Source organism: Canis lupus, chromosome 15 (genome assembly GCF_003254725.2).
Source record: "Canis lupus dingo isolate Sandy chromosome 15, ASM325472v2, whole genome shotgun sequence".
Lineage (NCBI taxonomy): Eukaryota > Metazoa > Chordata > Mammalia > Carnivora > Canidae > Canis > Canis lupus.
In genome coordinates this window covers 49,681,740-49,706,878 of record NC_064257.1, presented here as the reverse complement: position 1 = coordinate 49,706,878, position 25,139 = coordinate 49,681,740, and the positions used below count along the sequence as shown (strand labels likewise).

Below are 25,139 nucleotides of genomic sequence, written 5' to 3'. Positions count from 1 at the left end.
GGGGAACCTGTCTTTCTTCTGTTCAGTCCACGACTTTTATTTTGCATCTCCTGTGTAGCAGGTACTCAGGGACAAAGATTTGGGGGAAAAAAAGTTTCTTTGCTTTCCAAGAGTTTATTTATATACATAGACACACATGATGCAGCTAACCAGCCCCTGGGTCAGATTGCAAGAGATAGATGCATAATGTGTGATGGGAACCCAAGGAGGCAGTGATTACCTTGATTGGGATGAAAGGGAAAAACTAAAAGAAGGAGGTGATTTTTGAGTCAGTTTTGAAGGGACTTACCTTTTAATATCTTAAAAAATACGCTTATTTTTATAGCTTGAAGGTAATGTATTAGGTACAAAAAATTGTGTGTGTGTGTGTGTGTGTGTGTGTGTGTGTGTGTGTGTGTGTTTTAAAGGGCTAGTACTTGGATTTTCAAGGATGAGTGGAAAGACAATTTAATAGCAGTGGAAAGAGAGTGATTCAGACAAATTGTTTTCCTGAAAGTGGGCATCCTCAGCTCTTTACGACTTTGTAATCATTGAAAGCTGAGTTACTGAGACCTGAAAATGATATATTCATGTTTTTTCCTGCCTTCATCAGGAACACAACAGATTGCTGAGAAGGGCAGATGCACAAATCTAATGAACCATCTTTCAATTTAAAGAGTGCCCAGGAGTATTCATTAAATAAATAGCAGTGGTGGAGGTGTGCTTTGCAGAGCCTTGATTCCATGCTCTGTACCTTCAGATTGCTTATTCAGTTAAGCATTTAAGCACATATCCACCCTCACACACATGCCTCACCCACAAATAAGAAACACTTCAGAATTTAACTCTAGTCTTTATCTGGTCATTTATTCTGTGGTAAGCACTGGCTTATGATTTATGCTTGATATTTACAGAACTCTAATATTTTAGCATCTGCAACAGTGTCTGGTACATAGTAGGCATTCAGTGAATGTTCAGTGAATGGACAGACAAATGATACTGTTACAATACTCATGAAAGTCCTAGAAGCAGCAGCCTTTCTGATAAAAGCATCCGTGTTTCTAAAGGTCATATCCATAAACTGCTCTTGATTCCCTAGCAAATCATGAGATGATACCAGTCTCACTGAACTCTGGGTGAGAAGGACCTGGATCACCACTTTAACCATCCCTCTGTACTGTGTCCAGATGCAAGCCACTTGGCCTCTCTGACTCTTGTTTTCTGAACTGGTCCTTTCATGATATTAAATCCAGTCTACATCCTGGTTTTCTCTCTTAAACCCTCCTGACAGTCCCCTCCCAACAGAAAACCTGTAGTACTGTTTTTTCCTCTGGTCACGTTAAAAGTATCTTGCTCCATCTGAAACTTCAACCTATTTAGTTCACTTTGCTTCCCTTTCTTATGTCAAATTGCCTTGATTGCTGACCTCATTTATAAGGATTAAGGAATAGAAATGTAGAAACTGAGATCCAGGTATTAGGATCCTGAAAAATGAGAGGTTCTAATAGCATAGCAAGTCCTTCTCTGAGTCAGTATATCCCAAGAGTAATTATGAGAATGATGTAGATGATATGCATGTGCATTTTTCTTAGCAGATAATCCCAGGGCGATGTCTTAGGAAGAGATATCCCCACAGGTATCTGCCTTACCTGACTCAGAATGCAAACAAATTGTAGTCATTTGCTTAAGCAGGACAAGAAAATCGCTGTTCCCTGACAGCAGGTTCTACAGTTTATAGCAGGTCACTTTGTTGTGAAGTAGGCTCCAGGCCCAGCATGGAGCCTAATGGGGTGGGGGGTGGGGGGGCTTGAACTCTCAACCACTCTGAAATCAAGAGTCACATACTGAACCAACTGAGCCACCCAGACACCTCACGGGTCACCTTTTAATTTACCCTTACAACAGCTCTCTGATAAATATTGTTGTTCTCCCCATTTTATGGATAAGAAAACATAAACTGTGGTAGAGTGTAAGACATTGAGTAACTTAGCCAAGCCTCTGGGAGGCCAGGTTCAGTGGTCTGAAGTGACTTCAGGGCCCACGCTTTATTTACATGTCCAAGGTCTGCTGCCTGCCCACACATGTAATGTGCCACAATTCCAAACAGCAATGATGGTTCAAGTTCATTGCTGTTTTAGATCACTTGACAGAGAAAATAGAGTTTTTACTTTTGTTAATTCTAATGTTTCATACAGTCCCACTAATGCTTCGTGAAACAGCCACAGACCATTGGTTCATTTAAAACTTCTGACCACTCTGCTTGGTTTTTAAGATGTCAGACTGCCTCATAAATAAAGAAGTAGTGCGCTCTCCTAAATTTAGTGAAAATCCATCAACTCCAATGAGAAACAGAAATTCTATCCATTTTCCAAGTAGAAAATTTAAGTCACAAAAAAGAGATGTCAGCTCTCCTCTGCAACTTTATTTTCCTTCTCAAACTTGCTGCCTCAGGTTCTTGGCTCCTTCTGAATGAATCATTGAAAAGGTCTCCGCAGAGGGCAGAATGGGGGGGTGGGTTGGTGAGGTTTGTGGGATAATTTTGCCTGTTGCCTCATGTCACGCAGTCCCGTACACGGTAGGCACATGGTAAGGACCAGGTACGAGCTCGCAGGGCGGCTGGCCGTGTACAAATTCAGTAGATGGAAAGATGTGAGTCTGATCAAGATTTCAGCGGAGGAATGGCGTAGCATTCCCAATTCAGTGTTTCTTGAGGGCCTGCTGTACTCACCACGGCTCCCTGTGCTGTTTTCAGGTTAAAGAGCTTTATCTTTTCCATGTCGCTTTTAACTCTCCCAAGTAGCCCTGCAGGGCAATGGGTTGAAACACAGAGAGAGAGACAGTCTTGATTTCAGATCTCACCTCTGACACCTGGGAGCCGGGAGGGCTCTGCACAGGTAACTGGCACTGTTATCCTCCCCAGCTGAAAGAAGGAAGGGAATGATTCACTTCCCCCTGAAGATGAGTGACACAGCAGAATCCTCACTGAATCTAAATACAGCCAAGCAGACTCCCTGGAATGAGTTGCTGGGGACAAGAGCACTGGCCCCAAATAGCCGCTAACACATTGAGAGCTGTGCAAGCGAACTTTTAAGAAAACTCCAGCATGGCCCCAGTGAGACTGTAGGAAAATGTGATTGTGAACCTCTAGATTAGTGGCCCGTGCTGCCATACAGGTCTGTCTGTCCTTGTATTCAACCTCAAGATGTGTAGTCTCATTTTAGCAACTTCATTTTCTCCAGATGCTTTTTCTCCATTTGAAGTCATATTCCTTTGTTTCTGACACCATGAAAAAGGGTACGATGTCTCCAGGGAGAGAGGCAGGAAAAATATGACTAGGGTTGATTGTTAAATGGGTTGTTTTCCGAAGAGTTTTGCTTTGAGTTTCTAGTAACCGAGATATGGCTTGGTTTTCGTTTTGGATCAACTATCTATAAAATAATTTCCCATGATAAATATCTGTATACCAGTAGGTAATAGTACTTTAAAACTAATAGTTTAAAAAGGCATCTGGAACTATAGTGACCAGTTTTAGACTGTTTAGGTGTACTGAGGAGTGCAGCCCTGGCCTTCTAACTACTGCTGAAGGAAAATCCATTTGGTCAGCATCGTCGCTCACCATATTTCAGCTCCATGTAATTTTCGAAATTGATTTTATTCTTCGTTTTATAAAATTGCACCCAGTGTTTGCCAGCTTACGGGTGCTTTTATAGTTACTCTGTGCACTAGAAACATAACCGATATTTTGTTCTGGTAAAACTGAATAAAAGATGCATCTTCTAACTTTACTCCTGAAAAACCAACAATTCGTTTATTTCAGATGCAAGTGACAGAGGACTTTCAGAGATGAGTGTTTTGAACTCAGATTTATTTGACCCCCTCAGGGACCTGCCCATTGGAGCAAAAGTGCAGGGAGGAGTGAAGTCCTGAGTGCCCAGCCTTGGGGATTCACAGGGACTCTCTTCATCTATCCTAAAGCTGGGTTTCCTATTTATGAAATGATTTCCTTTTGGGGACAATTAAAATACACTATTTCAGGTTTCAGTCAGATCTTGGAACAAATGAGCAAACACTGCCTGGAAGCTTTGTTGCTATTTTTAACAGCAGCCAGAAAGCTGCTGTTGACCAACACAGGTTTCCTCTTTGTGGGGCCCATTCGACAATGGTGGCTTTAGGCACATTGAAAATGTGATTATGATCAGAATTGATTTCTTGACAGCATACTATCTGTGGCCCATTCTTGAAGATATGGTTTTCTAATTACGCCAGTCTGCTGTCAACTTTTATTACTTGAATTATTTGGATTTTGTTTATCCCAAGAAAGTCTTATTGCCAAATTGGATTCTGCTCATCCTGCCTAGAGCTCATGTATCTCGGAGAATGTAAACTCATTTTCACATAAGTCCAAGCCAAACGTAGGTGTGAACCCTCTCTGAGTGGAACCATTATCCTGAGTTAAACTCAGACGTATACTTCCCAACTTTGCTAGGAACAAAGCACAAGTGAAATTCTTGGGACCAGAGTTTTGCTCAGATTTTAGGGGCTTCCAGGCCCACTGGGAACATGACCCAGGACCAAAATAGGACTGTAGACTTTTCTAGTTGTGTATTTTCTGAGACCGACTAGAGAATCTGTCTTGGTGTTTCTGGGTCGATTTCCAAACTTCTCCAGATTTCCATACACTTCAAAGTGGCCATGATGGCTCAGGATTCTGGCTTCCTCCTGACATACTCCAGTGAAAGTAAGGTTTCCTATCCTAGTCTCACACCACCAATTAACTACCTTTAGTTTTTTCCCCCACTGACGACTCCACTGGATGAGTCTTTCTCCCCACCCCTCCCCCACTGTAAGATTTCCGCAGCTATTTCTTGTTTCCATGAAAAGCAGAGGGAAGGCTCACTCATATCATCGATCCAAGCCTCCACCCTACTGAATGTGTCAGTCCTTAATCTTGCCATAACTTCTGCTTTCTTTCCCTAGAACTGCCACACACAGTCTAATTTCCATTTCCATCCCAACACTAGCATTCAATGTTATTTTTAGGGCCACTTTTCACAAAGGTGGTGGGTCTGCATTCTGTTTTTCTCACTTTGTAAGCATGACCAAATCCATAGGAATTAAGAGGGAACCACAGTGTCCCCACCGATATACAGACGCTGGGCCCTCTTACAGTGTTGGCAGAAATGCTCAGTCGCTGCTCACCCCGGCACCCCTGCCAGGTGCCAGATAGTTCCTATCTGTACCTCCACAGGATGAGATGTCATGACCTGTGAGCCCCTCACCTAGTTGAAGCCACAATTGTTCAGTCCACAGAGGCAGGGTCTGCCGTGCAGTCAGCTACTCCCACCACAGGAATGGTCTGCCCAGTTAGGTATAAACTGGTGCACGAAGTCCCCAGATCAGAAAAGTTAGTAGGCAGTAAGATGCAGTATGCTTGGTACCAGAACTATGTGAGCAATTATGGGAGTGGTCTTCTAATGTCAGAAGGTGCCTCAGAATTGGGCAGTGTCTTGTTTGAGGCGTACTCACTGTAACTTCTGTGAGGAGAGGTGTGGAAGGGATGCAGAAGAGAGCCCAGGGAACTCTGGCCACCCTCCTGTCCCCCAGGAGCTCTGTACAGCTCGGGGCAGAGGGTGAGGGTGTGTGTGTGTATGTGTGTGTGTGTGCGCGCGCGCACGCACACTGCTTTCCTGATCTGGGAGCAGGTGTGTGTCCCGCCACAGCAGAGTGTGCCAGGTGGTATAGGTGTATGTTGGCAGAGGGAGAAAGAGAACCTGCCATTTTCTCCTAATTTCTAAGTTAATTGCTAAGGGCCTTTGCAACATTTTTAATATGTGAAGAACCTTTGAACAGCTGGCAGGTACCAAATAAAATAATGGGAGTGGTGGGAAAGTGCATTCTTCTAATGAGCTAGTTGCTTCACATTGTGCCTGGCACTGGTAGGTGCTCAGTCTCAGTCCCCGGGAAGGCAGGAACATGATATTTTTTCAGCAGAGGCAGTGTAACATGGAGATTAAGAGCACAGACCACAGAGGTTCAAATCTCCGTTCTACTGCTTTCTTGCTGTGTAACTTCAAGCAAGTTAATGCCTCGGTGTCCTCATCTGTAAGAGAGAGTTCTACTAGTATCCGTTAATAGTTGTCATTAGGAATAAAATGAGTGAATATAGAGACCACTTAGAATAGTGCCCCTCACCTATTGTTGTTGTTAAAAAGTGTTGGTAGCATCAGCAGGAGCAGCAGCCACGTGAAGCTCCCCGCTAGGGCTGGCTGCCCTTCTCTGTGTCTAAGGGCCATTCTGGAAATAGTCCTGAAAGCTTTTTAACTAGCCCCGGATTGCTAATCTGGGGTTCCTTAGCTGCCAGGTCACTCCCTGCCGCATAATCAGCTGTTCCTCAACTTGTACTCTGTGGGCTTTTTCTTCTCTGGGGCTGCCACTGGGCAGCTGTCTCTCTCAGGTTTCATTCTCCTTCTAAATATAGTCCAGCTAATTTCTGCCCTCTCATCAGGTTCAAAGGGCGTGGGACTTAGAACGGGAATGGTGGTTGAGAAATCAGCCTTCATCCTATTCCAACTTCTAGTCTTCCGACGTTTTGTCATCCCCGAGGGTAGAACTTAAAAGACAGCTTTACAAAAAGACAGTAGAATGCGAAAAGATACTGCTTCTGGGAACTGATGCAAGGGTAGATCGGGGTTCCTTCCCAGACCAGGCTGCGAAGTGAGGTGATCCCTGTGCCTTGCCTCACACCTGCATTGACCGACTGACAGATCCATTTGCAGCGGAGGGTTCTTATTAGCGTCTAAGGGGCTGTCCTGGCATTGGCTCTGGTGTAATTGAATGCTCCGGGGAAATTTGATTAAAATGTGAAAAGGATGCTTCCCGGTCATAGAGCTGTATAGGGTGTCCGGTGTGACACCAAGGACGGGCCCAGTTGTCACTGCTGTGCTAGCTGTGGCTGAAGGAACAATTAGTGTGACATTTGGCCGGGCGACTTGAGGCGCTGTGTAGCTATGGTGTCAGCTCTGTCTGACGTAGGATAGGTTAGTGCTGAGCCAGACACTTGCATGTTGTTGCCTTTGAGAAGGAAGTTAGGGGTTCCCTGATGCAGTGGCCTTCTTGCGTCGCTCTTACTATGGTTTTTAGGTAAGGGAGTCACCAGCCCAGTGTTTTCCTGAGAAAACCAGATGGCTGCACTGCCATGTTCACCAGGGACTTGTGATATTTGTGCCGAGCTTATTAGCAGTTGCTGATCTCATAGAAAAACTAAGAAAACCTTATCTAGAATGCTGTGGGTTTTTTTCCTTGAAACGTGGGGTTCTGATCTAAAGAGCCAGAGTGGGCAGCCGAAGCATGACTTTGTATTGATCCGTCATGCTCTGGTCGGCAGCAGCTCGGCCGTCTGCAGCCCTGCTGCTCGCAGCTCACCCCATCCCCATCGCAGATTCTCCTGTGCGCTTGCAGTTGCGTGCTGAAACCGCGCATCCCCCAGCGAAGAACGGTTCCAGCTCGGAGAGGCTTCATCACAGCCCTGACACAAAAAGACAAACAGAAATCTGACTTGCCATGTTATCCATCCAATAAAAAAACCACCCAAGGGTAGGAGAATAGATATTCATCACGTCCCAGCAACTCAGCCAAGCCTGGGAGTTCAAGCGCAATATTTCTGGGTGGATTTAGAAAACCTTCCCTTGGCAAAGCAAAGAGTTCTCGTTCTGACAGCTCTTTTCACCAGTGGGCCAGCCTGTCTGGGTTAGAACAAAGGGACTTCTGCTTGTCTGATTTGGGCCAGATAGCGGTTTTCTCCTTCCCCAGAGGTTTGCGGAAGTTTGAATACTTTTCCATAAGTGAAGCAGAACCTCTTCGTTCTGCCTGCATTTGCCTTTATCTGCAGTCAAGCCTTGGCTGCTGAGGTGGCCTTTGCCCTGGTTTAGCATGAGCAGAATAGTAACGTTGGCTTGAAAAGAGATTCAAGAGATGATTATGGGATTATTTCAGTAGGCTTGTCACCAGAGAATTTATCTGTTACAAAGGGCACGTAGATTATTTTTTATTATGGAATTTAGCAACCGTATGCCTTTGTGTATTTTACAGCATCTATAACAGCTGAACTTTCAGAGCACTTTTGTTAGTATGTCTTGCTTCTTCCCAGTATCTTATTTTTCCAAAAGTTCCTTTGCTTAACGAAGGTTTTCTGAAAGGGGCAAGGGTGAGAGCCTTACTCATAGTATAAAGTTAAAAAGATTATTTCAAAGAAAGCATGGTTTGGTTTGAATTGCAGCAGGTAAGGGAAATCTACTAAACATGTGTTCCCTCTGCATTTGGAAGTTTTGGCTTCTTACATGTGAGAAGCACATGTTTTCATTTTTCTTATTGGAAAACAAAGGATGGACTTAGCCAAATTTTTTGGTTCTGCCAAACTGAAATGAGCTGGCAGTTAGCTGGCAGTTAAGGCACTTGATGAGTGCCTTGGGGTTACTCTTAGGCATGATTGTGGCAGTTCTGATATTTAAAGGTGAACATGGCATGATACAGAAGGAGCATTCACTTGTGATTTTCTTAAAAATGCACATGGCAATGGCAGGCATCGATTCCATCCACAGGTACTTACCACATAGCTGCCATGGCCCAGCACTGACTTAGCTCTAGTTGTAGAGTGAACAGGACAGAGTGACCCCGCCTGCCAGAGCTGACACTTCAGAGGGGAAGACAGTAGAATCTTCTTCAAGTCCCTTTGATGACTATTTTCACAGAGCAGGAGGATAGGCAGGGATACGCTGTATTGGCTCAGAAGACCTGGAAGCCACTGCTGCCTCCATTGGTCGTGTGGTCTGAGTGGATCACATGTGCCTGAGTTCTTTCTCATTTTGAAAACATTTGAAAACCATTTCTGTCACTTCTTGGGACGATGTGAAGATAAATACAGTTATGATCCACTTTTGATTTTTTTTAGAGATAGAATATTCTCTTTTCCTTCTTGATTTGCTTCCTCTCCTGCCTTCTTACTCTCGCAATCCTGGGGACTTCCAGCAGAGGAGAGACCTGCAATGAGAAAGGACAGTCAACTCAGGCCAAACATCGTGGGCCAGAGGATAAAGGATGCAGCTCGAGGGTAAAGGTCATAGGGCACACAAGGCTGACGATGAGAGGGCCGGTGAGTTTGGGTGAGAGTGGGCATCACCCTTCTCTGGTTCAGCAAGTCAGCTTCTCTGAAATATGTTCATTCCTGTGAGAAAATGCTAGATTAGAAAAATGCACAGTGACAGTAGTAGAAGTTGAATACTTGCTGTTACTGAAAGTGATCAGAATCTCCTGGTGCCATTTGTGTTTAAGAAAGTTCAAGTAGATGTCCCAGAGGAGGCAGAGGGTGATGGTTTCAGATTTGCCTTCAGAATGCTGAGCTTTCATTTTTTGGTGTGTGTGTGTGTGTGTGTGTGTGTGTGTGTGTATTTTATTTTATTTTATTTTTTCTTAACAGAATGAAGTTGGCCTACTGGAGTTCTTCCAGAATGTGATAAAAGAAACTAGGGCAGAGCCAAAAAAAGTAACTAGTTGGATCCTCAACAATTTTCTGGGTTTTTTAAAGCAACAGAACCTTGCTGTCAATGAGAGGTGAGTGGGGTCTGGGAATTCTTTCTTCCTTTATGATGAACTCTGTGTCCAGAAACAGTTGAAGTAGGGCAGGGCCAGTGTTTTGTTCTCCCTCTTGCCGCTCAGGATCTCCTGACAAGACACACACACCCCCTGTGAATTCCAAATTCTAAAGCTGTCCTCTATCGTATCTGAAATTTCATTTATTTGTTCAAATCTTTGTCCATGCTGTCCTTTGTATTGCGCTGGAGCTGTGGGCCTAAAGATGAGTAAGACAAGAGAATACAAGCTGGGTGGGTGGGTGGGGGGGATATAGGCCTGTAAGAAAACAGGCAGTCACCTAAGTGTGATCCTGTTAGGCCAGAGGTGCAGGGGGTGCCCTCAATGGACACAAAGTGGGCCTGACCCAAAGCCTGAAGGTGAACAAGGTTTCCCTCAGAAGGGGATGCTGGAGGTAGGCTCTGAAGACTAGTGGGAGCTGCCAGGTAATGAGAGGGGCAAGGGCATTCCAGGCAAGAGAGTAGCCATTGGACACTCAGAGGCAAGCAGGTGTATAGGATCAGAAAACCCAGAAACTCTGGGGTGCCAAGGAGGCAAGCAAGAAAGCTCAGGAGAAAGCCACAGAGGCCACCATGCCCTTCTGTCAGCAGCTCTCAAAGCCATAGATCTCCGGTCCACTCCAGTGTCACTTTGAGGGAGTAGAGTTGGAGGAACAGACTAGAAGCAAGGAGCCTGTTGCTGGAGTGCCAGTGAGAAATGCCAAGGGCCTGAGCCGAGGTAAATGGGGACCAATTATCTCACATTGCACAACTTCCAGTTCTTACTTGGACAGTGGAGTGAAATGAAGGGCAGCGTTTTTCAGTCTAGCGAGAGGTAGAGGGGGAGGAATAAGTTCACAGGGACGGGGTGGGGCAGAATGCCATGTTCCATTTTGGACGTGCTGAGTTGGGCTGCCCGTAGGACAGACGTCCCCCTCATGGGGATACCCAGGAGGCAGGCAGATATATGATCTACCGCTGACAAGAGCTATCTGGGAGGTATCAATCCTAGAGTTCTCATTTGTTCATTATTCAGCACATGTTTATTTAGACTCCACTCTGTGCAAAGCACTGTGCTAAACATGGGGAAGACCAGTCAGCACAACAGATGTAGTCTCTCCTCTCAGAGCTGACAGTCTAGAAGCTGGTGATTTAAAAGCAGTGAGCTCAGGTGCTCTGAGAAGGAGAAGGTAACAACTAAGCAAAGGCCTGAGGGAAGGATGAGTAAGGTTAGGCAGGCAAAATCCAAGAGGTAAAAGTGTTCCAGGATAGGGAATGGCATGTGTAAAAATCTTGAGGTGAGTCTGGGCATCACATATCTGGGAACAGAAGTACATAGTCCAGTAGAGGTGGAACTTGGACTTAGGGGCTTAAAGATAGTTATTGAAGTTGTTGAAACAGAAGAGAATCCGGGAGGCTGTGGCCTCATAGGGTGGCTGAGGAAGGAGCTAGAGATCCTCTAGACTCTAAGTGAGAAGCGTGGGCAGAGAAGACGGCAGAGGAAAAGAAATGGCAGAGAAGAGGAAATCTAGGACAGAGTGTCACAGAAGCCAAAGGAAAGGAAAGTTTGCAGAAGGGAAGAGTAAGCAGCAGATTGAAGTATAGGGAGTGAAGGAGAGAGAGAGGATGAGGAACCCTGGGCAGACAACCGGGCCCTGCCCGGCTAGGTCCCAGAGGGAAGTGGAACCCCATGGCAGCAGGTGTGCCATTGTCTCCGCAGCATCCCATGGCCGTGGAGAGTGGAGGAGGGGGACAAACGTACATTGGTACATGATTCCAAAACATTGTTGGCTCAGAGAAGGTCACGTTGTACAGTGCCAACTTCACTTTCAGCCTTTTCAGTGTGTATATGCTGCAGTAATGCAGCCAGTTGGCCACAAGTTCACTGCCTTACTTGGCTCCTCACCAGCAGTGACCTTGGACAAGTTCCCCTCCCTGACCCTCCATTTCTTCACTATAAAACAAAAATGGCAATACCTGCCTCTGAAGGTTTTTGAGCAGAAAATACACAGTGCCTGGCACGTAGCAGGCCCTCGGTGTTCCCTTCTCTTTGCCTGGTTGGTATTTTAAGTACCAAAACAATAGCCACCCTCAGCCCCCTAAACTGCTTTGGCATCTGTTGCCTCTCTGTTTTTCATTCCTGACCTTTTAGGATTGACTTCTCTTCAGAAACTCCACTCTTTACACATAAAATATTGTGGCCATTCAGCAAAGGCTGGAGCCATCTAGAAAAGTTTATGGAGGAGAGACAACTATACCAAAGCCTTAAAGAATGGAGAGGATTTGGTGAGGCCGAGGTGTGGGCAACACCTGTAGAGAGCCAAGGCTGGGAATGACAATGGACTATATGTTTTTAGACCAAGGAGGAACATAACTTGTAGGAGCAGAGGGTGGGAAATGGCAGGAAAGCACAGCTGACTGTATGATTGAAGCAGGGCTGGAGAATGAGGATGTGGAAGGGTCATAGGGGAGGATAGCCACAAATCCAGTAAATGCAGTAGTGCGCAACTCTGTGCAGTGCATGTGGTAGGACAAGGAGGACCCCATCCTGCCCCTCACGGAGCTCGCTATCTCCGGGGGAGGACTAGACTCATGTGTCAGTATTTTAATCCGAGGCAGAAGGGGGTGCTTCTGTTGTAGACACAGTACGATGGGAGCAAAGAAGAGGGAAACTCATGTTGGCCAGAAGAAGCCAGGAAGGCTCCATGATGTGGTTTGAGCTTTTGGAGGAGTTGTAAATCTGATCTTTAAATTTATGGTTTTCCATGTCATTGGCTATGATTGATGATGTTGGCCTTAGAGTCACTGAATTTTAGTCTTGGCAGAGACCTCAGACAACTTCCGGTTCAACTCTCCTTTAGCAAACAAGGAAGTCTAGGCCCTGATTAGTAAGGGGACATACCTCAGGTTGCACAACCCCTGAGACCAGGAACCAAGTCCCCTAACTTTCAGACTAGCATCTTTAGATGTCAGTCTGAAATTACAGGGTTTACTTATCAACCACGTTGGTAGCTGCTACAGGTGCCAGGGCTGATAAATGAGCTTGTTGAGTGAACTTGGAGTTCCTCGTCTTTACCCAAACAATTCATAAGCACCAGAGTTTTAAGAACCCAAGGGGTACCCAATTCTGAATAAACATCTATGGAGTTGTTCGAAAAGCAGGTAAAGAGGGAGTTTACGTAACAGTTAATAATTCTGTTACACAATTTATATAGAACAAGAACTGAGGATCCAAAAGCAAGCTGTAGTAGCTCTCTTCCTACACAGTCCATAGAACCATTGTTAGCTGGACTGGAGACACCAGCCTCGCCTTGGAACAAACATTAATTAATGAACATCGTCAGCTGCTGCAGCGAACATTTTCAAAGCTTAGAACAGCAGTAGCTATGGAGCTAGCAGTAGTCTTACGATAACACTGACAGGGAACACTCTAGAGGTCAAATTGGCAAGAACTGATTTTACAAATTAGCATTCATCTTTAAAGACCTGTCAGAAGACTGGTGTTTAAAGGGTCCAACCAGAAAAGCTCTTGTTGAACTTGGCTCTTCAATTATTTGGAGCATAGGTTCGAAAGTTGTTTTTCTGCTAACCCATTCTAAATTGCTATTAATAACGGGTTTGATTGAGTTAAGAAAGTGGAAATTACAGATCCCTTGACCAAGCGTTTCATGGTGAAATCAGGCAAGGGCCACTGCCCAGTTGTCCAGTCCAGTCAAGTACCCCCAACTTCTAGGTCAGCCAAGGAGCAGCAGTTCCTGAGGTGCTAGCAAACCAGGGCAGGCCTTTGAGCCAAGAGTGCCTGACGGTGAAGGAAGAGCAGTCCAGTGTGACATGCGGGGACAAGAGTGGGGCTGCAGGGTTTGGAGCCTGTTAAAGATCATTCTGCAGCCCCTGAGCGAACAGTGGTTATTATCTCATAAACCAAAACAGAAACTGTGTAACAGAGACCACATGTGGCCCACAAAGCCTTAAGGATTTGGCCTCTGGCACTTCCTGAAGAAGTTTGCTGACCCCTTGTTTAGAACATGTTTGGTGAGAGGCAGTTGAATCCAGTGGTAGAGAGAACTGGACCCTGAGGAAGCAGTGGCCGTCTTGGGAACAGATGTGCTTCCGTCCTCTGCCGGCCTGAGGCAGAGGCAGATAATCATATGGAAAAGAACGCTGGCTCCTCCTCATTAGTAGGCCAGGAGTGCACAAGGGACGATCAAGGATAAAGAAGAGAATGTGGAGGTCCAAGGAAAGGGGTTTTCACAAGAGCCTTTAAATGTAGCCCAGGATTGGGGTGCAGCATAATGGGGAAAAGTTGTTATGCTTCGCAAGAGCAAAGGGGATGTGATTTTTTTTTTTTTTTTTTTTTTAAAGAGAACAGCTTCCAGAGAGGGCTAAAGTTAGTATCCAAATGGCTGTGCTTACAAGGGTAGATAGTAGCTACTGGTGCTGGATGTTTATTGGTAAAGGTGGGGTAAGAAACCAGGCAGAAGCAAGTGACTCCAAGATCACTTGCAGACATTTTCAAGGGAGGGAAGATCTGAGCATTCGTGAAGGTGCATGATTAAAGCCCCAGGAGAGAGGAAACAGACATGCAAGTGGGATCCATAAGAGTGGAAAGTCATGGAACTAAAAGCATGAGTCGAGGGGTTTGTTTGATGGAAGAAGAGGAAGAGGGCACACTAGAAAATTCTGAGTCTTGCAACAGCTGATGACCTTATGAGGTGAGAGGTGAGGGCATGTGCCAAGAAGGAGACCGTCTGGAACAGGTGCTTGGGTTGGGGCACCCAGTAGGGGTGCAGGGAAGCCATCAGGATGGACACAAGGATTATTGAGCTCCAAGAGACACCTGGTGTCCAGGGCCCACTTAACAGAAGCAGAACAGGCCGACTTTGGGCCAGAAATGAGTGTGGGGATTGAGATGAGCCACACATTTCTGAGATGAGGGGAAGGGGCTGGGTGTGTGTGTGGCTGTACAGATGGCAGTGTCTGCTCCCAGAATCCACGCTGGGGATGGATGGAGTCGTGATCCCAAAAGAGCTCTAGGTGGCTGGAGGAAGTTGGCAGATGGGGAAGATCCCTCTGTACATGCATGGGCCTCCGGGGATTGGAGGCTGGCACACAAAGCTTAAGCCTTTCACTGTCAGATTCTTCTTTAGTGGAGACACATTCACTGTCGCAGAACCAGCATTATCTGACAGCAGCAAATCCATAGCTTGTGCTTCGGCTGCCATTATGTTGCAGATCTGCAGTTTGTTTATTTAACTGATGAGTGGGGTCTTCTACCCTCAGCATGTCAGGTACTGATCTTTGGTTAGCCCTGACATTTCTAAATTTAATGTATGCCATATACCGGATAGCTGTCCCTGTTGGGAAGAGCTCTGTGACACCAATATTACTGACTATGTGTCAAGCATTTGTGGGGACAGAAAGGTGAGTGAGAAATCTCCTGTGCTGGTAGGTCAGTGGAAATATTTTATAGCGTACATTGATGACCTAACTAGTGAATTAAGGTCATTAGATGAAAGGCAAAGTATTTTTAGTTATGTTCTATTTCTGTTCTTCTCTGTCTCCACATCCCTGATATCAACTCATGTGGGAGAAGGGACCTTTTCTTTTCTGCATGCTCTAGAAATCCAGTTCAACGTCAGTGCTTATTATGGGCTCTACATACTGTCTGCACTCTAATTAGCCACTGTATTTTCTAGGATTGCAGAACACCCAAGGAACCTTTATTTTTCAAACAACCTGACTCTTTATTACTTGTCAGTAATGTGGAAGGTTGGGAAAGGGGTTTATCGGTTTTTTTTCCAGCTCTCTGCCCTTCTTCCTGTTGAGATTTAATCAGAGTGGTTCACAGATGTTCCAAATACCAACTTAATAACACCAGATAGTCTCCAAACTTATTTTCCTCTCAGAATTACCTCTTATCCATACTTTGGGATAAACCAAGACTTTAAGGATGATGGTGTGTCTTTGTGTGTCAGCTGCTTTGAATGAACAGTCGTAATGAGGTTTCACTGTACTTGAACCAGAGTCCAGTAAGTCAGAGCTGGTGAAACTTGCACTCACTGGGTTTGGAATTCACGGAAACTGGATGAAGGTTATGTGGCAGTTTCCTTTTTATTATCTAAGAGCTTACAAAGAAATTAATTGTGATGGATGAGAACTAAGGCATAAACAGAAGGTGTTTTCACTTGGCATTAGACATTTCAGAAGCTTTCATTCACACTAATGTGCTATTTATAAGTCATTCCTATCTATTTAAAACTAGTCCCCTAATGGCCCCAGATAAACAGCATTTTATTAGTCTAGTTGCTGTATTTAAAAGTAGCAAAATTGCATATCTTTTAAAAAATAGTGTCTAATTCAGTGTTGTCTTTTCACTCATCTAGGTACTCCCCCCATGCAAACACACTCCTACCCCTGAATGTGAATCAGTGACACTTTGGGTTTGGTTGCTCCTTTTTTTTTTTTTTTTTTTTTTTTTTAAATCATGGGATCTTGGAAAATAAGTCACATCCTAGAAACGTGGATATGATGAATTCTGGGCCCTTCCGTTGTAAGCCTGGAGAGAACAGTGTCTGTGCAGATGCCCATGAGGAGAGTTAAGGACGGGGATGGCAGTTATCCCATTCCCTTAAAGAAAAGCTCTTACAATTAAAAAGAATTTATATTTGCATAAAAACACTCAGAAAAGTAGCTTTGTTAGCTCTTTTGTTTGAAGTAATTTTTAGGCTGATCTTGCAGTTGAAAATATTTAATTACTGGGTTGTTTTGTTTTTGTTTTTTTTTTCTTGTCATGGTTCATGAATTTTGCAGCCACTCCTTTTCCTGACTAATTAAACTGAGCAGTTGTCTGTTGCTACAACTTCTGCCAAACAGCCATTATTGTTGAGTAGTAAAATAAAGAAAAACAACACTAGTCACCGAAATTTGTTATATCCTAAAATACAAAATAAATAAATAAAATAGAGCCCAATTGGCATATTAGTTCCATTCCTGGGTGTGGGTTTAATTATTTAAACCTACAAAATCAAGTGCTCTGCTTCTGACTAACCATAAATGGGTATGCTGACAGTGTGAAATGTACATTTATTTTCTCTCCTTTTGGGGGCTGCTAGTCCTGTCACACCTTCTGCGCTGGCTGAGCTTCTCAACTTGCTGGACAGAAAAGCAATCTCTTCATCAGCAGCTAAACAGGTATGTATGTCCACACTTCCTAAAGTTTCTGACTGCTCTGCTCTCCCAATAAATGTTTTATGCCAATTGCCGTCACTAAGTGAATTTCATAATTGAAGAATTAAATGCTTGCATGTGCTGTTTTTCTACTGAAAAGGTAGAAACATTTCATTTAGCAAAGGGAAAAAAGCTGGTATGTGCAGTCTAGGTTATATGCTTCTCATCTTCCTAACCAGGGGAGTAGTTACTGCTTGGTTTTGCCTGGAATGTTTTCCAAACACGTATTTATGTGAAAGTCAGGACTGCAGCTTGTGGGGGCGTCAGAGCATGTGCACGGCCCCTGCACCCTCAAAGCCAAGACGGGGGGGCAGCTTTGGTGGCGCTCCCTGACCCTCTGGTCCTCCTCCATCCTCCACAGCCTCGCAGCCAGTGCTAGGGGCTTACTGCTCTTCGTTGCCTGATTGCCCCCTAAAATTCAGTCTCCTGGCAAGGAGGATAAGGTCATTCGACAGATACAGTGTCCTCCTCTTGTGCAGTGTCTGTACACTGAGAAAAACAGCAGTGGCTTCAGAGGTGGCCTCTGCTTCATCTCCCTCCACCTGAGAGTCGGAGGTGGGCAAGAGACTTTGGAATCCAGAAAACTCTTAGAAACAAGTACCCAAAGGATAAAGAACACCAAGCCGGCTGCCTGATCTCAGCTTTGGATATTGAAGCCATCAGTGCTTCAGCCAGAAACGTAACGTGCCTTTAATGGTGCCTTTTGCATTTAATATTTATGCACATCAACAGTAGTGACTGGTACGAAGTGAGGCTTTGGAAAAGCAGCTGCTTTTGGCTAATTATAAGGCACTATGGAGTGTGAACCCAGCTCTGCACAGTGAAACTGGAGACAGAACGAACAAAGGTTCTGTTTACCCGCCACCCAGTGAGGCTGTCGGTTGCAGGGACCTTGGCACATGTAGGAGAGGATTTTGGTTGCTTGGATGTCAGAATACAAATGTTTATGACAGTGCTCGGCAGTAACAGAAACAGTAGATGGCCTGAGGGCAGAAGAAAGCTCTCTCTATATATACATAAGAGTAAATGAATTGTAGCATTTGAAATGAAAGGGGAAAAAATTTTCTCTTTCTCACTCATCCTGCCCCACCAGGGAGTGGGAGGAGACAGGGAAGGATGGACAGAGGGAGGGAGAGAGGAAGGAAGGAAGGAAGGAAGGAAGGGAGGGAGGGAGGGAGGGAGGGAGGGAGGGATAAAGTATTAGAAATAGGGGTTGATTGTCCTAAGGTGTTAGAGTTTTTTATTTTTATTTTTATTTTTTTAAAAGATTTTATTCATTTATTCATGAGAAACACAGAGAGAAAGAGAGAGAGAGAGAGAGGCAGAGACACAGGCAGAGGGAGAAGCAGGCTCCATGCAGGGAGCCCGACATGGGACTCGATCCCGGGTCTTCAGGATCAGGCCCTGGGCTGAAAGACGGCGCTAAACCACTGAGCCACCAGGGCTGCCCAGGTGTTAGAGTTTTTTAAAAAGAAATTTCAAACTAGAGGGAACTCACTGGTATGCTAGGTTGTTTCTAGTTTTGTTTCTGAAGTATTGCTTTCAGTTTAGTTATGATTCTGTGACACAAAGAGAAATTATCTTTAAAATTTTTTTTTAATTTTAATTTTTTAAAAGATTTTTATTTATTTGAGAAAGTAAGACAGAGAGCATGTATGCAGAAGCATAAGGGAAGGGCAGAGGGAGAAGCTGACTCCCTACCAAGCAGGGAGGCTGATGTGGGGCTTGATCCCGGGAACCTAGAGTCACGACCTGAGCCAAAGGCAGACACTTAATCAACTGAGCCACCCAGGCACCCCAAAAGAGAAATTGTCTTAACAGCTGGCAAAAGGCATTCAGCTGTCCCTTTTTCTGTGGATAAAATAGTGCTGTGGGTTGTCTGGGGCTCTGAATGTCAGGTGAAAGAATGTGGGAAAAAAGAAATATGAGGGATGCCTGGGTGGCTCCTGGGATCGAGTCCCACATCGGGCTTCCTGCATGGAACCTGCTGCTCCCTCTGCCTATGTCTCTCTCTCTCTCTCTGTGTGTCTCTCATGAATAAATAAATCTTTAAAAAAAAATCTGAGATTGCACCTCTGAAGTCCCATATGTGTTATGTGTATATGGGGTTTTTTGTTATCTCTAAAATAAAAGCTCTTTCTACTGTAAAAAAAAAAAAAAAAAAAAGGGAAGGAAGGAGGAAGGAAGCCTAGTAGAGTGAATATGATTGGTTCAATGGGAAGAAATGGAAAATGCTAGGTAATTAATGCTGACAGCTGGTTCAGATATAGCTAGGGCCACCTTTGGGTTCTATCAACTTCCAGCATGTTCAAAGGAAGCGGGATGAATCCTGGCTGCTGTGAGGTAATCTAACTAAAATTAAAGTCTGATTAGAAAGGTGTTCGATGTATGCCGGCATAAATCTCCTGTATACACTATTCCCTTGGGAGTTTTGCTTTTTTAACTTTTCTACTTTGTTTCCTGTTTTTAAGAAAATCACTTACTGATTTTCTGGTGGAAAAAAAAGTCATATTCATTATAAAGAATTTAGCGCTGAAAACTACAAACATCTTCAGATCCTACCACCTTGAAAGCACTACCATTAATACCGGGTGAACACCATCCCAGGTATCCTTCACGCACGTGTAATTAGAAGAATAGATTGATGAGATGGACAAGACACGAGGTTAGAAATGAAAACGTTAGAAAGTAAGAGGTTATAGTCTGTTTTTTTTTTTTAGTTTATTTCTTTATGAAGTGGACAGTTCATTGTTTTTAGTATATTCACAAAGCTGTGCAGCCATCACTACTGTCTAATTCCAGAACATTCTCATCACATCGAAAAATAAGCCATTAGCAGTCACTCCCCACTAACTCCATTCCCTCGGTTACCACTAATCTACTTTCTGTCTCTTTGGATTTGCTGACCATTTGATGTAAATGAACTTCTACAACATGTAGCCCTTTATGTCTGGCCTCTTTACTTAATGTGATACTTTCAAAATCCATCCATATTGTAGCTCATGCCAGTACTTCATTTCTATTTTAGGCTAAAGAATATTCCATTGTAAATAGATGCCACATTTTGTCTATCCATTAGTCAGTAAATGGACATTTGAGTTGTTTCTAGCTTTTGGTTCTTTTTTTTTTTTTTTTAAGATTTTATTTATTTATTTATTCATGAAAGACACAGAGAGAGGCAGAGGGAGAAGCAGGCTTCACACAGGCAGCCTGATGTGGGACTCGATCCCAGGACTTCAGGATCACGCCCTGGGCCGAAGGCAGGTGCTCAACCACTCAGCCACCTGGGCATCCCTAGTTTTTGGCTCTTATGAAGATGCTGCTTTGAACATTTGTGTTCAGATGTTTTGGTTTGAGCATATGTTTTCAAGGTTCTTGGGTATAGAGAATGGAATTTCTGGGTCATATGGTAATAATACATTGAACGTTTTGAGGAGCTGCCCATTTTCCAAACTGGCTGCACCCACCACTAACATTCCCACCAGCAATGTACGAGAGTTCCAGTTTCCCCATATCCTCGCCATCCTAGTAGGTATAAAGTGTATCTCACTGTGGACTTGATTTGCATTTCCCTAATGACTAACTACATTGAGCATCTTTTTGTGTCTTTTATAGTGTACTCTTCTTAAAAGAAAAACGTTACAGTTAATTTTTACTAAATTTAACAAAAGAATCCAAGTAGGCCTTGGGTTTGAGAAACCCTGTGAGCCAGAGGGTACTCAAGCAGAGCAGAAAAATTCTCTGCTTCCACTCCTTATAGGTGTTTCCCTCTGACAGAACTGGAAGAGGTTCCAGTAGTGATTAGATGACCAGGAGATGAGGAAAAAAGTTGACCAAGTAACTGGCTCCTAAGGATGACACATTCATAGAAAGAATCATCCTATCCTTAGAACATTCTGAATTCCGGGGCACCTGGGTGGCTTAGTCTGTTGAGCATCTGCCTTTAGCTTGGGTTGTGATCCTGGGGTCCTGGGGTCGAGCCCTGAGTCGAGCTCTCTGCTCAGCAGAGAGCCTGCTTCTCCCTCTGCCTCTGCTGCAATCCCTGCTTGTGCACACATATTCTCTTTCTCTCTCAAATAAATAAATAAAAATCTTTTTTAAAAATTCTGAATTCCAAAGAATTTCCCACTTTGTCTAACTTATTATTATTAATCCATCTCTCTGCCTTACATCATCCCCCATTATTTCATCCCTTACACTCTTCACTGCTCCTTCCTCGCAGGTGTTCTGGCAATGCTTCTGAGATTTACAAACCGCATCCCTTTGGCGCCCTAGAGGCCAGGGGTTGCTACCATGAAGCACCTCTATTTTCCAGAAATGAAAAAAGATGATTTATCATCATGAGCAACCTCCTGGTAACTGTAGACGGAATCCTCTAGATTTCTGTCACGGGATCCAGTTCTACCTGTGGAAGTCGTGGCTAGCAGCCCCCTCTCCTTCCCTCACCAAGGAGAGGGCTGTCAGAATGGCAGTTCCCCTACAGGACAGCATCCTTGCTGTCCTGAGCCTCTTGTGACTCAGAGGCCCTGGGTGCCTTCCAGACTGCTGGCCAGCCACAGCCCCAAGAGAAATTGTACAGAATGTGTCCCCTTTGGGCACGCCTGAAATAGATGTGGATGATCCACAGTCTCCTGGGGATTGTCCAGTTAGCATTTCTAGTGGAACCAAGCTGGCTTGGGATTCCATAGAGATGGAAATTGAATTTTAACGTATAGGTGTGCCACTTAACCCATTTCCTCTTGTCTACTTTGGGGTCTGCTTTATTTATTTATTTTATTTGCCATAAAATAAAGTCATTTCATTGAATTTTAAAAGATTTGCCTATATCAAATAGGAAACTTTGAAAAACTGCTCAATATAATCTGCAGTATGATTTTTTTTTTTGGCAAATTTTTTTTGCTACTTTTTTTATTGGAATTCAATTTGCCAACATATGGCATAACACCTAGTGCTCATCCCGTCAAGTGCCCCCCTCAGTGCCCATCACCCAGTCACCCCAACCCCCCACCCACCTCACCTTCCACTACCCCTTGTTCATTTCCAGAGTTAGGAGTATCTCATGTTCTGTCTCCCTCACTGATATTTCCCACTCATTTTCTCTCCTTTCCCCTTTATTCCCTTTCACTATTTTTTTATATTCCCCAAATGACTGAGCCCATATAATGTTTGTCCCTCTCCGATTGACTTATTTCACTCAGCATAATACCCTCCAGTTCCATCCACGTTGAAGCAAATGGTGGGTATTTGTCGTTTCTAATGGCTGAGTAATATTCCATTGGGGCCTGCTTTAAAGAGAAATCACCAAGCCCATATGTTCTTCAGTAAAACTGTTACAAAATGATTAGATGTTGTCTTCTCCCTTCCAGCGCTTCAGTTCCTGTGCCCTGCTTCTCTTAAGGGCTTGGGTTGTCGTTTGTGCCTTTCTGGAAGAATGACCTTTCACAAGGCTCACTTGCCTTTGAGCAGAGGGGACCTCCCTTTCTGTAACTGTCACAGCCCCCTCCCTGCCTTCTCCCTTGAACAGGCCTTTCCTCCACACCCTGACTCTGGAAACCTCTGGAAAGGCAAGGGGCCTGCCTGCTTTCCTTCCATCCTTCCTTCCAGATACTTTAAAAATGGTACTAGCTAGAGAAACAGTTGGGTGGTAGTTGAAAGGGTGTGTGAATTCGGTCCCTCAGGAGCTGAAGGCTGAGTTTCTGCCCCAGGTGTCAGAGCTGGCTCTGTGGTCAGCGAGTGACTGGGGCCTCCCAGCTTGCATGACCCCATGCCTTCAGTGGCCACTTAACACAGATGGCCCTCACTACCCCCGGAACCCCTTGCTACAGATGCCTGTCCTGGGTGGGCAGCAGCAGGGCCTGGGAGCTGCCCGCATAGCCAGGAACAATTGCACTTTGATAGTACTTCCCAGGGTGGTGATTAAGCACAGACAAAAACTGAGGATTTATGCTGCAGCACGAAACTGGCAACCCCAGAGGCCATTACGTTTGTGGCAAGAGGGCCAAGGAGCCCTGCAGAGGCTGGCCTGGAGGCCGGCGGCCCCCTCGGGCTCCCCCGCTGCTGGGCTTCAGCCAGGAGTGCATAGTCTGGGTCTGAAACAGGACCCAGCACAGGATTAGTCTACTGCATCGGCCCCGGGGGCTGGGGCTGGGCTGCAGTGGCCACTTGACTGATTGGGAAAGTCAATAGGCTGATGTGTTCCAACTGGGGGTGGAGAACACTCCAGACACAGCTCCCTTTTGTTCCTGGAGGCTGCTGAAATGTTCCCTAGCGTCACTCCTTTGTACCCCTGCCCTACCTCGCCCTACTTTCTCAGGGAGCGGCCAGCTCTCTGCGTTTAAAAGTATCCATCCTAGCATTGTCCTGCTTTTCCTCCTGAATGCTGTGGTTTGGCAGTGATCCCCGGGCTGCCTCACACCACCTCTATTCTGGTGCTTTTGGCCCGGGCAAATCCAGCCGACATTCGAGCCTTGTCGGGTCCCACTGTGTTAGGTGCCAGGAAAGGCTGACCTCCGGGTCATTCTGCGTGGATCCGCTCTGTGCTGTGAGCCGGGGTGGCCGTTGCAGGCCAGGAGAAATGGTGCAGGCCCGGGAGCGGCCTCCTGTGTTTGCCAGGCGTGCCTGTTTCCAGGTCTCTGGGCTTCCCACCTCATTTTCCTGTAGAGAGTCGCTGCATAGATTCTTTGTAGGCAAGTCCTCACAGGTGATTTCCATTTTGAGCCAGCAGATCTGGATCCCTCTTGAGATTTCTACATTCTCTTCCTGAATGTTGAACATGTTAAATGCACATTTTTAGGAGGCCATGCAGAGGAACAAAATAAACACTAGTCAAAGTCTAAATACCTACCAGAGGGATAATTTAATTACATTATGATAAATACACCTGATATTAAATTTTTTTATTAATATATAAAAGTAGTTGTCAAAAGTAAAACAAAAGCAGGTCACAAACTGTCCATATGTTATAACTGCAACTATGTTACAAAACAAAAATATGGGAAGGAAAACACTAAAATACATTTGTTATCTTGAGGGAATGGAAAGTGTAGGTGATGTCTTTTTATCATTTAGATTCCCTTATTTTCTACAGTGAACATGTACTGACTTTTTAAGTGAAGTATAGGTTGCACACAGTATTGGCGTTAATTTCAGGCATATAACTTAGTGATTCAATATTTATATACATTATAAAATGATCACCATAACTCAAATTACCATCTGTTACCAAAGTTACTACAGTATTACTGACTGTGCTCACTATGCTGTAGTTTGAATCCCTGTGATTTGTTTTATACTGTAGGTTTATACCTCTTAATCCCTTTGATATATTACCCACACACACAACACCATTTTGTTCTCTCTGCATCCATTAGTCAGTTTGTTTTTAGATTCTACATATGAAATGAACTCATAGGGTATTTTTATCTCTGACTTATTTCACTTAGCATAATACGTTCTAGGTCCATCTATGTTGTCACAAGTAGCAAGATTTTCTTTTTTATGATTGAGTAATATTTTGTGTGTATATATATATATATATATATAACATCATCTTTATTCATCTATCAGTAGACATTTGGGTTGCTTCCATATCTTGACTATTGCAAATAGTGTTGCAGTGGACATAGGGGTGTATATATCTTTTTGAATAGATGTTTTCATTGTCTTTGGATAAATACCCAGAAGTGGGATTACTGGATCATATGGTAGTTCTATTTTTAATTTTTTTTTTAATTCATTAGAGACACAGAGGCAGAGACACAGGCAGAGGGAGAAGCAGGCCCCATGCAGGGAGCCCGATGTGGGACTTGATCCCGGGACCCCAGGATTACGCCCTGAGCTGAAGGCAGGCGCTCAACCACTAAGCCACCCAGGCATCCCTATTTTTAATTTTTTGAGGTCCCTCCATACTGTCTTCCACAGTGGCTGCACCGGTTTACATTGCTACCAACAGTTCACGAGGGTTCCATTTTCTCCACGTCCTTGTCAACACTTGTTTCTTGTATTTTTATTTTAGCCATTCTGACAGAAGGTATCTCATTGTGGTTTTGATTTCCATTTCCCTTCAGATTAGTGATATTGAATATCCTTTCATGTGCCTGTTGGCCACCTGTATATCTTCTTTAGAAAAATATCTGTTCAAGCCCTCTGCCCATTTTTAAATTAGATTTTTAGGGTGGGGGCAGGGGAGGGAAACACCTCAGTGGGAAACCCCTGAGTGGCTCAGTGGTTGAGCATCTGCCTTTGGCTCAGGTCGTGATCCTGGGGTCCTGGGATGATAGAATCCCGCATCCGGCTTCCCACAGGGAGCCT

At 44.5% G+C, this 25,139-nt stretch overlaps 1 protein-coding gene across 2 annotated transcripts in view; it reads left to right on the top strand.

The window, feature by feature from the left end:
• Nucleotides 1-25,139, top strand: part of GATB (glutamyl-tRNA amidotransferase subunit B) — an 89,880-nt gene that overhangs the window by 53,525 nt on the left and 11,216 nt on the right. For both annotated transcript variants that reach the window (XM_025439266.3, XM_025439265.3), the window contains 2 exons: nt 9,452-9,585; nt 16,715-16,793. In XM_025439266.3, coding sequence (XP_025295051.3) covers nt 9,452-9,585; nt 16,715-16,793 — 213 coding nt within the window. The remainder of the gene's footprint in view (nt 1-9,451; nt 9,586-16,714; nt 16,794-25,139) is intronic.